This window comes from Schistocerca gregaria, chromosome 3 (genome assembly GCF_023897955.1).
Source record: "Schistocerca gregaria isolate iqSchGreg1 chromosome 3, iqSchGreg1.2, whole genome shotgun sequence".
NCBI lineage: Eukaryota > Metazoa > Arthropoda > Insecta > Orthoptera > Acrididae > Schistocerca > Schistocerca gregaria.
Window position 1 is genome coordinate 149,140,853 of NC_064922.1, and position 15,653 is coordinate 149,156,505.

Here is a 15,653-nt window from a genome sequence, read left to right on the forward strand (position 1 = left end):
TGTAAGTTCTAGGTTCTGTAAAAGGATTCATTACACTTTCGAAACAATGAAATGAAAACTTTTATTATTACATACTGCTTTATTTATAGGTATGTGTCCATAGCAAAAATCAGTGGAAAGCATCTGAAATCAGTTTTGGATAATACTGTTGAAATGTTGAATTAAGTTAAGAGCAAACATCTCAAATCAAGACTTTTCACTCAGATATGTTATGAGCTAGGAACACTGCATTGTAACCTCCTCTTTCATAAGTAAGTCCACTGGCTGTCTGGAGGGAGAATATTTAGTCATGTGTATTTTAAGGAATTGGATGTAATGCTTCTGTTTGATCAAGAAAACAAAACTGAGTTTGTGGATGCATTGAAAGACAAGCTCTGGAGCACAGAACGGTTCCCTCAACAAGACAAATGCTGGTCTACAAGGTAAGGGCTGAGATCTCCTGACCACTACATACAAAATTGCAACCCTAAGAGACAAAAGTTGAGGAACTGTTGAGAGAAACAAAAGAAAACAATTTCAAAATGTTCCCATTGACATCTAAATGTGCAGTTAGTAACAAAATGCATCTAATGACTTGTGTTCATTAAGTGCAATTTAAAGAGAGGTTATATGCATATTTTCCAACATTAGATATAAACCAGGATGACTGGACAAGAAATCCTTTCACACTTTCCAATACTTGTTAACTTCAACTTGTTGAGGAAGAGCAACTGGCAGGCCTGAAGAACTATCATACTTTAATCTTAAGTACCAAGAATCAGATTTATGCAGCTTCTGGAGTTTTATTCTTCTGCCTAAGTAAAAGAGCACTCATCACTTTGCTGCAGTTTTCTACAATGCATTCATGTGAAAGTGTGTTTTGTATTATGACATATAAAAACAAATAAATATTGAACTTTGAGAAAGTCGGATGAGGAAATGCGTGTGAATTTGCCCTAGATCCCAGATAACATAAGACAGATTTGTAATGCTTGTCAAGCTCATGAGTTGTCATTGAATTCATAGTTGTATTGAAAAGTTTTGGATTTGTGGAAAGATGTTTAATGTATAATTACACTGTACTTAGAAATTGAACAGAAATATTTATATTTCTTTAAATATTAATCCCTTTCATTAATATTAATGATAGAGTGCCTCGTGAAATTGTAGCTATTAGGAGGGTGTCACTATGAGGAAAAAAAGCTCTGGCCACTAGTATTGCATTTCTCTTTCCTGTTTTACACTTCATATCAAACGCATTTATTTGGATGTTTTATTTCCTTTTTCCTGCTTCATTCGCTATATTTAATATTTTCTCCTATTGTTAGTTAAATTCAATTTCTCTTGTGTTATCCAAGGATGCCTACTGGGTGTTGTCTATTTGCATATTTGATTCTCTGTTATCTTTGCTATTTCATCTCTCAAAGTTATTCATTCATCTTCTGTTGCCTAATGCTGTATTTGAAGCTCTCAATAATGTCTTGTTCTCTCAATGCCCAGACTGGCTTGCCATCTTGGGCAACAAAACAGCTTGTAGAATACCATCAATGTACTGCTGTGCTGTAAGGGTGCCATGGATGACAACCATAGAGGTCTTGCTATGAAGGGAATTGACACTCCAGACCATCATTGCTGGTGGTTGGGCAATATGATGGGCGATAGTGAGGTTGTTATCCCTTTGCTGTCCTGGACGTCTCCAGATGTGTCTTTGCTGGTTATCGGGGCTCAGCGTGAAATGGGACTCATCACTGAAGACAGATCAATTCCAGTCAGTGAGATTCCAGACCAAAGATTCCCTGGATGACGATGGGATACTGACTTGACTGTTGCTCCCCGTATGGCCCAACAGCCAGGAGTGATGCTCTGGGGTGCCATTTCTTGTTGTCATCTGCAGCACTCGTGCAGCACAGCAGTACATCAGTGATATTATATGCCCCATTTTCTTGCCCTCATAGTAAGCTATCCTGGGTGTACATTTCAGCTAGGTAATGCCCACCACTCACTTCGAGAGTTTCTACCTCTTGTCTTTGTGCTTTCCAAACACTACCTTGTCCAGCAAGGTTGCCAGATCTCTCCCAAACTGAGAAAGTTTCGAGCATTGTGGGCAGGGCCCTCCAACCATCTTGGGATTTTGACGATCCAACAGATCTATTGGACAGAATTTGGCACGATATTCCTCAGAAGGACATCCAAGAACTCAATCAGTGCGAAGCCAAATAACTGCTTTAAAAATATGTAAATGTACAATACTATGAGGTGCATATGAGTATTCTTAGGTTGATGTAGCCTGTGTTATTAAACTGAAAATCAGTTGGTTGTATACATAGATCACATTACTATAGTTGGTAACTTCTTGTTGAGTGTTTTGAATGATCTTGAGCGACACATTGTTGTTCTTTGTTTCCAGATGAGGCTGGTGAGACAGGCAGTTTAGCAGAAGGTAGTGATGGTGATGTGGATGTGGTCGTGGAGCAGGTCCAAAACAGAATGGCTGAGTTCTCATCACTTAAAAGCCAGCTGGCTCATCTTCAGAATGTTGTTGCCACTATTAATCTTGACTCATCTGGTGGGGTAAGAAGTTATTGAAACATTAAAATTGGGGGAAATAATGTAATAATAGTGCACATCTTATGTATGTCATTTACTTTATATAAAATAATAAGGTTTTTTATTCATGTTTCATGAAATATGAAATATAGAATATAAACAAGCATACCTAAAATGAAATAATATAAATAAATTGTATTGATCTTTCCTTTCTGAATTGAAACTATTCATCTTCATTGGGAATTTCTGAAATTGTGTTCAGAGTCATGTTTATTAGTGAAAGAAAAAGTATTTTTACCACCCAGTGTTCATTCTACTCTCACAGCTAATGTAGTTTTAAATAAATTCTCAGTTGGAACATGCAGAGGACTTCTGTAAGTTGCATAAGTAACATATAAATGTCTTTTCTTAGGTCGAAACCTGTTTCAACAACAAAAGTATGTGTGATGCTTAGGTTGTAGACAATATGTTTATATTCTCGAATAATTGATTGCAAGGGTGGTACCCCAAGTGAGCAAATGTTTTACCACTGTATTTAACCTTGCATATAACCTGTTCACTGAACTAATAAAATTTATACCACAATAAGTTGTAGAGTCTGTGGTGTTATCAGTCTTGAACAAACTTCTGATTTTTCCATGTGTCTGACATTGCACTTGTTCGGTAACAGGCATTGATTATTTCTAGCAGCCTCCAGTGTAGCATCATGCCTACATATTTTATTAATTTATTTACCTATTTTAGTAGTTTTTTGTTTTTAATTTTTTGCAAGGATCATTGAAGCTCATTCATTATAATGAAGTCAGTTCCTCCTCCTGCTGACAGGTTTTTCTGTCTTTCTGCTGCAGTGATTGATTCATGGATATTTGTGTAACACATCTATTCTTACCTTATTCCTATTGTCCACGCGTCAAAAAATTTTTATTCAAGATATTGGCTGCCATGAATTCAATTGGCTTCCATGTTCTTGTTGTGCATATTTAATTTTTTTAGCATTATTTTCTTTTTCATTTCAGCTTCCTCCACTGTCCTCAAATATTTGTTGAAGATGGAGTATTTACGCACCTTTCTTTCACTGTTTCTTCAATTACCTTCTTACAGATCCTTAGACTAGTACACATGCTACTGCATTTACTACTGATATGTTCCAAAATGCTGCACATAAAAATGGGATTTTACCAGGGCTTGGATCTCAGGTTCTGTTGGTGATAAAAAGATAGTGTCAAGTGTTTTGGATAGCCCTTTGGCTGGGAAACCTTTGTGTACCAAACAGAAGGATCATCTTACTGTAACCATCCTATTGTACTGGGTCAAAGTTTGAATATTACACACTTCCTCCAACTTAGGCAAATGGAGCATTAAATGTTATCTACAGTGTGCTTTAAGTGGCTTATTGAGGCACCATTTAGTTCATAGGTGATTCCCGAGAAATAAAAAAAAGTGTTTTTCACCATTTTTTTCTCTGTCAGCAGTGGATATCTAAATAACTAAATGCAGCAAATGTCTCAACTTTTAATAGTATATTTTGTAGGTATTTATCTGGAAATGCTATCTTCTTGTTTCAAAAATCTTCATCTGTTATCGAGAAACACCCCAAAAACATGGTTTTTGGGTACCAAAACTGAGCTGTGGATACCAAGATGGCTATGCAAAACAAGTGGCTAAAATTTTTACAATATATTCCTAAGATCACAATCTTGAACATCCTTGAGAATTTTATTGATGTCTTTATCCATTTTTGACATACAACGATTCAAAGTTACCCTACCTGTGCATGTGAAATATGCACGTGAAATCCAGTGTGAGGCAAAAACTTAGTTTATAAAGTGATACAGCGCAGAGAAATACACAGTACTGTGTGTTTGTCATCAAAAGGATTCTGGAACCACATGCTGTAGTAGTCAGTATCACTGGGGAAGAGATGGAAAAGTAATTAATACTGGAACATAATAGACTGTGGGTGTGATATAGAAATAGCAAATGAAACCATGGCAGTGTGAGAGAAAAAGAGGGATTCAGTGGCAGTGGAACATAGTTGAAAGTGACAGAACAGTGCTAGGAAAAGAGTGAAGGGAACAATGCGAGTGCAAGAGGAATAAAGATCAGGAGCAAGTGGAAATTGGTGACAGCCAGTTATAATAAGAGATAGAGTCTGTGACAGTGACAACAAGGAAGAGAGAGATGGTGACAGTGAGAAGAGACGGTAGCAGTGGCAAGGAATGAACTAAATAGTAATAGTAAGAGGTAGCAGGAGGAAGACAGTGACAGTGACAGTGACGGTGAGAGGAGACAGTAGCATGTTGTTCCAGAATGGAGGGGTCTGTGGCTGTGAGACAGGAGACATTGGCAGTTAGAGAGGCACAAAGGGATAGTGACAATGAATTGGGCCAAATGAGTGAGTGGCAAGTGGAAGAGGGTAGGTATGAGCAACTTACAGCAATGGACTAGTTGGTGTGGCCGAGTTACAATTAGGAGAGCCTGTGGGAGTAAGAGTTGAGTTCCGTGTCAAAAAGAGCATGAATATGTTTGCATGCCAGCATTTTTGGGAAGATTTTTAAAAGTTCTGCATAAGGTAGGATGAGGCACCTGGTACCCTACTTTTCAGTCATTGTCTAAACAGTAGCATATGCACCCTTTTTGTGCTCCAATAGGAGCATTTTTCCACTGGTCTCTTTTAATTGTTTTTATTCAGGATTTCCGGTGTTGCTTTTTCTCTGTAGTGGTGAACATTGAGTCATTCTGTCTCCAAATTGTTTGTAATAGATATTCTTAGATTCAGTGTTCTTATTTATGATTCTTTCTTTTCACAAATGCAATTTGTATGGTTCATACAGTGTGCCCTTCCAGAAGTCAGAGACTACAATCAATATTTAGCTATATGAGCCAGTGATAAGTCCTCTGAAGATTTGCACATCTGTAAATTAAGACTTTGTCCTATTATTTCTAAGGGAATAGTTGATTTGTAAATATAATTTTTCCTGAAAAAAATTGTTGTGACTCATAAATGATTACCTCATCTGAACTGTTTGAATTTGTTACCATTATTATTGCAGCCACCTTCCATAAATGATTTAATTACTCTTGATATTGATGTGTTAAATATTATTAAATTGTCTGTGTTAAATATTATGATGAGATGCATGAAAAATTGCCACATGTGCATGACATTTAAATTTATTATTTCTTCACTATTAACTCTATTTGCAACACATTTTGTGGAAGTCTCCTTAAATAATGCTGAGTGTACTTACAAAATTATATCATTGTGTAACACATAGATCAGGAGATATCACGTCATCAACACTGAGATGCATGAAAAACTGTTGCAATGTTGTCATAAACACTGAGACCTGTGAAAAAATGCCGCATCGTGCATGAAGTTTTAATACATTTATTCTTTACTTCTATGACACTCATACAGATGGTCAACTTAAAGAAGTCCCTGACACCTGGCAACAGCTTTGACATCTTTCAGCTGTGAAGCAAAAACCACTGTAGGCAGAAACAGGAGCGATCTGTTGAGTTGTGAATAGGCTTTGCCACAGGGACGCTAACAAAATCACATTCTAGACACGCAAAACAACTGCATCACTTTCATCTCAAGAGACTGCAATTTCCAGAGAGACTTTCATTTGCCATAAAAAGTAACAAATCATTGGGGCAAACTATTAAATAATGGAGATTGGATTTGACATCTCCATGTTTTCCTCATGGACAGTGTTATGTTACTTGCTCAAGAATGGACTCACCCGAGAAGTTATTCATTGTAGCTCCTGGATATGTAATTGAAAATATCATTTATAATCAAGTTCTGAGTTAAACAAACAGTACAGAGAGTTTGTATTTTACATACTACAAGGGCTCTCTAGAAAGTAACAGATGTTTTTAAATAAAAAGTTAACAATATGGAAAAACCAAATTTTATTATATGTGTATTAAAGACAAACTCATAAGCTGTTTCTCTACATAATTGCCATTCTGATTGAGACACACTTATCATATCGTGGCACAAGTTTGTCAATACTGTCTCTGCAGAAATCTGCCACCTACGATTGCAACTACTGGTTTATACCAGCATACAGTTTGGTGTCAGTGTCAAGGTGTTGTGTAAAGAGCCATGTCTTCATTACTGTGAAGAGATGGTAGTCTGTTGGTGTCAAATCTGGGCTGTATGGTGGATGAACAGACAACTCCCGTCCAAAACCCTGTAGGAGCTCTTGGGACGATTGGCCATGTATTGACGTGCATTGTTGTGAAAAAAAAAATTGCACTAAATTTCCGCCAATCTTTGTTCTTTATTACCCACCTTAACATTGTCAGTGTTTGACAGTACCTCTCTGAGTTAATTATTGTCCCATGTTCGAGGAAATCGATGAGAATCACTCTCTGAGTCCAGAAACACAGTTGCCATGATGTTTCTTGCCAACTGCATTTGCAAACATTTCCTCGATTCAGTGGGAGAATGCATATCTTCATTTCATTAACTGCATCTTTGTTTCACAATACCATTTTTCTCGTAATCTTTGATGGAGGTCAGTGCTGCAACCGGTCTGTTTTTTGTGGTTTTCCATTAGGATTTTTGGAAACCACAGAGCCAAAAATTTGTTTTGACCAAGCTCCTCTGCCACACTTTCATGCACCAAACTCTGCGAAATTTGGGGGAAATGTTCCAAAAGTTCTGTAATCATGAAATGAACAATTACACAAATGTTGTCATTGATTTTCATCAGCAGTTCATCAGTCACAAGGGTAGACCTACCACTGCGGTCCTGGTACAGCTGTTTTTAAAATTAGTGCACTGTTGCCACACTCGGCTTCACTCATTATTCCTTTTCTGTACACATTACAAAAGTTGTAATAAGTTTCAATTGGTTTGCAGTTTTTGCCAACAAAAGCCTAATCATAGACTGCACATCACAAGTGACAAGATTTTCTGTTGCAACAAACATTTTAACATGTCGCAGAAAGCAAAGTATCAGAGACACAAATCACATGCTACCACCACTGGATGCATACTGAGTGTAGGAATGTTGTGGCACCAAGATGGTGAGTGTAGCCCTGCTCACTGCTGTGATAGACCAAAATGCCAGTTGCTTTCTGTATAGCCCTCTTATGTTTCTCAATTTGGCTGCCTTATTATACATTTGTAGGTTGATATATTTCTTTGTATGACTGTTTCATAATTTTGAAGGTGTTTTCACGCATACATGGAAATGAAGTTTCTTTGATATTACACAACACAGTTTTTTTTTTTTTTTTTAAATATAAAGTTGGCAAAATGAATACCTAGGCAATGCTGTGTTTGTCAGCTAGTTTACAATATCAGAAAAAAATTAAATTTACCTGTAAAATAAATCAAAAGACAAAGTTGGATATTGCTATTCTTTTGAACAGTGGTTTCTACTTTACAATAAAAACCGAGTGTAATCCACAAACTAATACATTTTACTTAAATGAGCTCTATTAGAGCATACATTTTATAATCTTGGAATTACAGAATCAGTGGGAAGTTAGTGTCTGCAGGAAATAGCTAATATTTCGTAAAATAATTGGTCTGTTTTATTGAAACAAAGTGTTTTATGACTGGTATAGTAGCAGTTTTTTTTTTTCAATGGAAATTCTGCATGGATGTCATTTTTGTAGTTGCTTGGGTGCATTCTCAACTGACTTCAAATGGAACTCTTGTGATACATAGGTGAGAACATGCTAGGTGTCAGCTTCCAAATCATCAAATCATCTAACATACATGATTTTGTCTCATAAACTCCCTTCTTCACCCATCCACACAAGTAAATGTGCACATTGTGTGACCAGATCTTTGCATTGGGCACTCTTGAGGACCACAGAGCCCAACCAACAGCTCACATAATCTTTGTCGAGCCGTTCATGTACGTTGATTGCAAAATGCAGTGGTGCACCTTGTTGTATAAAGATGAGGTCAGTAATATTCTCATACATGGACACATTTGGCAAAATCTGTTTTATAGTGTGGCTAGCTACTGATCTGAGTTTAATTGTGTTTCCAAGAAGGAATGGATTGCTAAGTTGTGTCGATGTCATACTGCACGGCACTATTCATTACCTTAGACTGATGTTGCATTTTCTCATTGGTGGCATGTGGAGAATCTTGTGCCCAGTAATGGGAATTGTGACTGTTTATATTCTGCCATATGAAACACGGCTTCATCACTTCAGATTATGTTTGACAATAACTACTGGGAGAAGTCTCTGAACGAGCATACCATGATTTCACCATACTCCATGAGATGGTCACAACAGCGTGGAGTGTTTTTTTCCCCGGCCCCGTATGAACACTTCCTGCACAAATTGGTCATTTTCCTCAGACATTGACATCCTAGGATAACCACTTCTAGCAATGTCCTATATTCATTAGCTTTGTGTGGCAGCTTCTGATGTCCATGGAAGCAAAGTAAAAAGATGCTCATGCACAGGCCACCACCATTTCTGTTCCAGTATCACTGAATGCTACGCTTGATGTAAAGAGGCCACCTCAGCATTTCTCATTCAGCGACAGACATTTAACCCTGGAGATCAAATTGTACAATTGTACAGAAAGAATCACAATTCCTTTTAAACAAATATATTAATTTTTATTAAAGTTGTTTCACATTTACAATAGTCACTTGCTTCTTCCTGCCCACACTGGATACATTTCAATTCAAGATTTACATCTCAATTGTCCCTTATTTCTCATTTTATAAGGCTTCTCTGTCATGCTTCATTTCCTTTCAATTTCTCTCATTTTAACATGTTCAAGCAATGTGAACTCCAGGTAGTAACATCAACAATGCAGTAAAAGACAGACCCGACGTACCATGAAGAAGGCAGACCAAGTTGCAGACAGGCACAATTAAAAAACACTCACATATACCTTTTAGCCACAGGCTTTGTCAGTAAAACACACACACACACACACACACACACACACACACACACACACGTGTGCGCGTGCAAGCAAGCATGCATGCCTCCGGCATACAATTGCCAACTCCAGCATGTTGCGAGAATGCAACATTGTCAGCATTGTGACCTGAGATGCTGGAGTGGGTGGTCGTGTGTGCTTGTGCATCTTTGACTGATGAAGGCTGTGGTTGAAAGCTATATGTGAGTGTCTTGTAATTGTGCATTCTGCAACTTGACATGTCTTCTTCACTGTAATTAGCAGACTGTTTCTGCCTACATTGTTTAACGTGTTCAGGTTATTTATTTTATTATTCGCTGTTGGTTGTTGTTGCTGTTGTCTTGAACTAACATTTTTTCTTCTCCGTGTGTCTTCTCGCATAGAAAATTTATTTTGGATTTCTCTCTCATCTCTGTTCTCATGTCATATTTAGATTTCAATTATTTGTTAGTCATTTGGCGGAAAGAAAAGCAGTAGACTTCATTAATAACAATGTTTCTCAACATAAAATTTTCCATAAATGTATTATTACAAAGTTATAATTGTATTTGACTTATGAAGGAATTATTCTAACGAATAAAATGGATTTGCTCATAAGAAACTATGAAGTTTTTCCTTAAAAAATTTGACAGCCATACATTGGGTGAATTTGAGATTTGGTTACACACTTTCAGTACTGTATAATCATGGCAGTTTTTAGTTTCTGCCAATCTTTTTTGGTAAGACTAGAGATGTACAGGTTCTGGTATTGTACTTATATCGTTGATTTATTACAGATATGTTCAGTAGTTACGCAAATACATCATCGACATAGTAAGAATATGTTAATTACTATTAAGATCTCAGATTTATCTAACAAAGGCCTTCAGTGTGTTCTTGCCTTCACTTTGATTGCATTCATCTGATTTATAAGAAAAACATTTATGTTTTTGCAGTTTTCCCTTAGTACTAATCCTTAGCTTAACACAAATTTTAAAAATGCAAAATATGCTGTACTTTCGTATCCTCAAGTTCCAGAGGCCACCAAAGTCCTCAGTAGATATTTCATAAGAATTCCAGGTAATTTTGTTGTTAAGTGTTGATAGCTTGAACAACGTAGTCATGGCTTTTTGTCATTTAAATAGTAAATCATATGTATCAAACCAAGCTGCAGCTTTTTATTTAACCAGATTCATGTTGTTTATAATGTCATCTGCTACATATATCACAGAAACAAATGTTGTATTATCTGGGTGATGTGGGTGAATAAATGGATATGTTTGATCATGTGTATGATCAGATAGTAGGTTTGTTCAACAGAGAGAGAAAATGGTGGATGTATCAAGAGCCTTAATTCATTCTACATAAACATTGCACACATGAGAAACTTACCTACACCCCATGACAGACCTCCCCCAGGTGCTCAGCGACCCCGGGGTCCTGAGCTGGGGACTGGTCTGCGCCACCAGTGTCCTGTCACCGTAACCCCCGGACATGCTTCAGCGACCACCGTACGACGCGATGGTGAAATGTTGTGTGCTGTGGGGAATGGTAATCTTGGCTTGACCGCCTGGATTGTGAGGAAGGCCAACCTCTATAAAAACCCCTCAATCTTTCGGTGTGCTCCGCGCCTAGAAGATGCATGGCTGTTGGGGTGGAACAGTCGCAAGCTGGCAACCTCTGGGGCACCTGCTGCACCCCAGTTGTATAAGGCTTACTCAGGCACGCGGGGCTCTGTCTGAGCGGACTTTTAGTTCCCTAGCTGCTCGTGTGACCGCAATGGACCCTTCGACCTCTACATTTCCCCCTCCCAGTGGCTTGGGTGGGCCACTGGTAGGAAAACACACCCCATCGAAAAAGTGGATACGCGCTGCGAGTCCTCCAGCGCCTGGTGTTGCTAGAGATTTAACAGAATGTAGTAACGGAGCACATGCTGATAATCAGAATGTGTTTTTCATTATTAAAAGGAAGGAGGGTAGCTTTGAGAGGGTTTCTCCCTTTTACATCCACAAGGGTCTTGAGGGAATTGCAGGAACACTGAAATCTGTAAAGCGACTGCGCAATGGGACTCTGTTAGTTGAGACTTCTAGTTCCCGTCAAGTCGCTGCCCTTCGGAAAGCAACCTGTCTAGGAGAGTACACTGTCGAGACCGAGCTCCACTCCACTTTGAATTATAGTAAGGGTGTTGTGATGTGTAGGGACTTGGTGGATATCCCCATAGACGAGTTAAAATCTGAGTGGGCTGACGAAGGTATTGTTGACGTGCAAAATATTATGAAACGAGTCAATGGGGACCTCGTCAAGTCTGACTCGTTTATTCTCACGTTCAGTTGCCCGAGACTCCCAGAGCATGTTAAAGCGGAGTTCTTACGTTTGCCAGTACGGCCATATTTCCCCAGCCCAATGTGCTGTTTTAAATGTCAGCGCTTTTGGCATACTACGTTGGGGTGCAATGGGATAGCCACTTGTGGTAAATGTGGTCAGCCTGCCCATGACGGAGCCGATTGTTCATCGCCTGTGAAGTGCGTGAATTGCTCTGGGAGTCACCCTGTCTGGAGCTGGATCTGCCCCATCTATCTCGAAGAACGGAAGGTACAGGAGATTAAAACATCTAAGCGCATCCCCTATGGTGAGGCCAAGAAGCTCTTTAAGGCCATGCAACCTCCTGTGTTTTCAACATCTTTCGCTTCCGCTCTCAAAAAACCGGTACAACTGGCCACTGTTGCTACGCAAACGGAGGTTGCTAATGTTAGCACTAATACCTGTGCTTGCCAGTGCACATGTGCTGCTGCGGTTGTTTTGCAATCTGCGGCTCTCCCCGCTACATCGAACAAGGCCGTGGTTGCTGACATTGGGGTACTTCCTGCTTCTCCCCATATGGCGCCTTCTGCCCAGGCGAGTAAACCTCCAGCTTTTGACAAGGCTCTGCATTCTAAGCCCCCCAAGACAAAGCCTCAGAAGGTGAAGGTTTTGCCACCTGAGGAGACTAGTCAGCGTCGGTCCGATGACGAGGCCATCGTACCGTCTGACATCTCCCATGGGTCGTCATCGGAGCTTATGGACATTGATGTCGACCGGGGGCGATCTTCTCGCCCCAGGAATAAATCTCCGGCCAGTACGGTCTCTCCTCCAAAGCACAGAGGCAGGGTGAAAGTTCAGCCACCCTGATCACTGGCTCCCAAGTGGAACCTGAATGGGTTCAGGAGGAATGTGGCCGAATTACAACTCCTTATACGAGAGTGCCCCTTGTGCATATGTCTCCAAGAGACTCATTTTCGGGCCACTGATGCTCCTTCTTTACGGGGCTATACCGTATATCGAAAAGATGATCTGACGGGGGAAAGGGCAAAGGGTGGTGTTGCGGTTTTTGTCCGTGAAATGCACCCCTCATCTGAGCTCCCTCTCGTCTCGACTTGCAAGCAGTTGCAGTTGACATTCTTGTGGGTCGGAGGCTCACAGTCTGTTCAGTTTATTTACCGCCTCTGGATGCGATAGACTCTGAGGCTCTCACGGACCTTATTAGCCAACTCCCCCGCCCATTTCTTCTTCTGGGGGACTTCAACGCTCATAATGTCTTTTGGGGCTCTCTGACTACTTGCCCCAGGGGTCGCATTCTGGAAAGCCTCATGATGTCTGAAGAACTGTGCCTCCTCAACTCTGGTGCTCCCACTCATTTCTGTACTGCTTCCGGGTCGTCATCGGCTATTGACCTTTCCTTTTGCTCTCCAGCACTCGCGGATTCTGCTCTGTGGGAGGCTGCACCTGACCTCCATTCTAGTGACCACTTCCCCCTTTGGATTCGCCTCCTGGATGAGGCTGTCGCATTACCAGTGCCGCCCCGGTAGCACCTCTGCAGAGCTGACTGGACACTTTTCAGCCAACTGGCTGTTTTGGAACACCGTGCCAGCGTCCACGAATGGGTAGACCATGTTACAGCCGTGATCTCCCATGCTGCTGAATTGTCAATCCCACAGTCATCAGGTCATCCCAAGAGGCGCCCTGTCCCTTGGTGGACCACTGAGTGCCGCTCAGCCATCCGAGCCCGCTGTGCAGCTCTGCGCCGCTTCAAGTGCCGTCCCACAGCTGACAATCTTGCGGCCTTTCGGGTGGCAAGGGCCAGAGCGCGGCGAGTGGTTAAAGAGAGCAAACGACGGTCATGGCAATCGTTCTTGAACTCCATCTCTCGCTCCACTAGTTGTATGAAAGAATGGGAAGCCATCAGCCAGCTACCTGTCACGGCATTGCTGCATCACGGATGTCTCCTCACGGCGCCGAGAGACATTGCCCAGACACTGGCCATGCATTTTGCGGACTCTACCGCCACTATTAACTGTGATCCAGATTTCTGCCACTACCGCACTGCCATCGAGAGGGGTCACTTGGACTTCCGGTCTCTAAATTCTGAACCCTATAACTGCCCCTTCACAATGTGGGAACTGGATTCTGCGCTGTCTGTGGCTCATGATACTGCGCCTGGTCATGATCAAATCTGGTACAGCACGCTGCGGCACTTGTTGCTGCCATCCAAGGAAGTTCTCCTGAACTGTTTCAATATGATATGGTTATCCGGCACGTACCCTGACTCGTGGAGGGAGGCGATTTTGATTCCCCTGCTCAAACCAGGGAAGGACTGAACGCATCCCAGTAGTTATCGCAGTATTGCTTTGACGAGCTGTGTTGGGAAGACGTTGGAACGCATGGTCAACCAGCACCTGGTTTGGCTGCTCGAGACCAGGCAGTTCCTTAGCCCCTCTCAGTGTGGCTTTCGGAGATGTCGTTCCACTATAGACAATTTGACCCTGCTTGAGGCCGCCATCCTACAGGCCTTCCTACGTAATCAGCATTGTCTAGGGGACTTCTTTGACATTAATAAGTCGTATGACACTACTTGGCGCCGCCTTATCCTCAATCAACTCCATGAGTGGGGCTTTCATGGCCGTCTCCCCATCTTCATTCGGTCCTTTCTTTCTCACCGCCTCTTTCGGTATCTGGTTGGTAATGTGCTATCTGATTTGTACGTGCAGGAGAATGGTGTTCCTCAGGGCAGCATTTTAAGTGTCACCCTCTTTGCCGTCGCTATTAACAGTATCACGTCCACTATCCGGAGTCCTGCCCAATGCTCCTTGTTTGTGGACGATTTTGATGTTTTCTGTTCTTCCTCCAGTCTTGTCACTGCTAGTGGGCAGTTGCAGCTTACGATAAAGCACTTAGAGGCATGGACTACAAAGACGGGTTTTACCTTTTCTGCAGACAAATCTGTGTGTGTTCATTTTAATCGTTCTCGGCATCTTTTTACCTCCCCTGAATTGCGTCTGAGGGACACCGTTCTTCCTTTTAGAGACACTGTGAGGTTCCTGGGCCTCACTTTTGATTCCAAGTTGTCGTGGTTGCCTCACCTTAAAGACCTCAAGGTGCGGGCCCTGAAGGCACTGAATATTTAGAAGTGTCTGAGCCATCGGTCCTGGGGAGCAGATCGGGCGCGTTTGCTGCAGTTTTATAGGGCTTTCGTCCGTTCGCGTCTTGACTGTGCTTGCACCGTGTATGGGTCAGCAAGGCCTTCGTATCTGAAGATCCTTGACCCAGTACACCATGAGGGTATCAGGCTGGCCACTAGGCCTTCCATACCAGTCCAATCCCCAGCCTGTGTGATGAGGCAGGGGAACCGCCGCTCGCCATCCGGCGAAAACTCCTCATGGTGCGACGGGTGTGTCATTTCCTTGCCTGTCCTACCTCCCCTGGGTACCCTACCGTAGCTCGACCGCCTATGGAACGTCTCTTTTCCAGTCGTCCCAGGGCAACGAGACCATTTGGGATTCGTGCCAAGCATTTGCTTGAGTCCCTTGGTGTGGAGCATGTGGCCCCCCAACGACAAGGTTTTACTCGCCTGCCTCCCTGGTTGCTCCAGAGGCCCAGCATCCTTCTAGACTTGTCGGAGAACCGGGGGAACTGCACTCCGGCGTTTGTTTTTACCTCCTTGTTTTACGATATTTTAAACCAGCATCCGGACCATGTACCTGTATTCACAGATGGCTCTAAACAGGGGGACTCTGTTGGTTGTGCTGTTGTTTTCCCTGATCGAGTCGTCAAGTTACAGCTTCCTGCGGCGTTTACCATCCTCGATGCTGAATTGTTTGCAATCTTGCGGGCATTGGAGCAGATGAGATGTGTTCCCAGTCTTAAGTTCCTCATCTGTTCTGACTCCCTGAGTGCCCTTCAGACCATGCAA

The 15,653-nt window shown here is 41.7% G+C and overlaps 1 protein-coding gene across 11 annotated transcripts in view; it reads left to right on the forward strand.

Annotated features, from left to right (window-relative positions):
• The window catches only part of LOC126356163 (pericentriolar material 1 protein-like), a 382,055-nt gene that overhangs the window by 66,028 nt on the left and 300,374 nt on the right, over nucleotides 1–15,653 (forward strand). For all 11 annotated transcript variants that reach the window (XM_050006912.1, XM_050006916.1, XM_050006913.1 and 8 more), the window contains exon 13: nucleotides 2,387–2,550. In XM_050006912.1, the coding sequence (XP_049862869.1) occupies nucleotides 2,387–2,550 (164 nt within the window). The remainder of the gene's footprint in view (nucleotides 1–2,386; nucleotides 2,551–15,653) is intronic.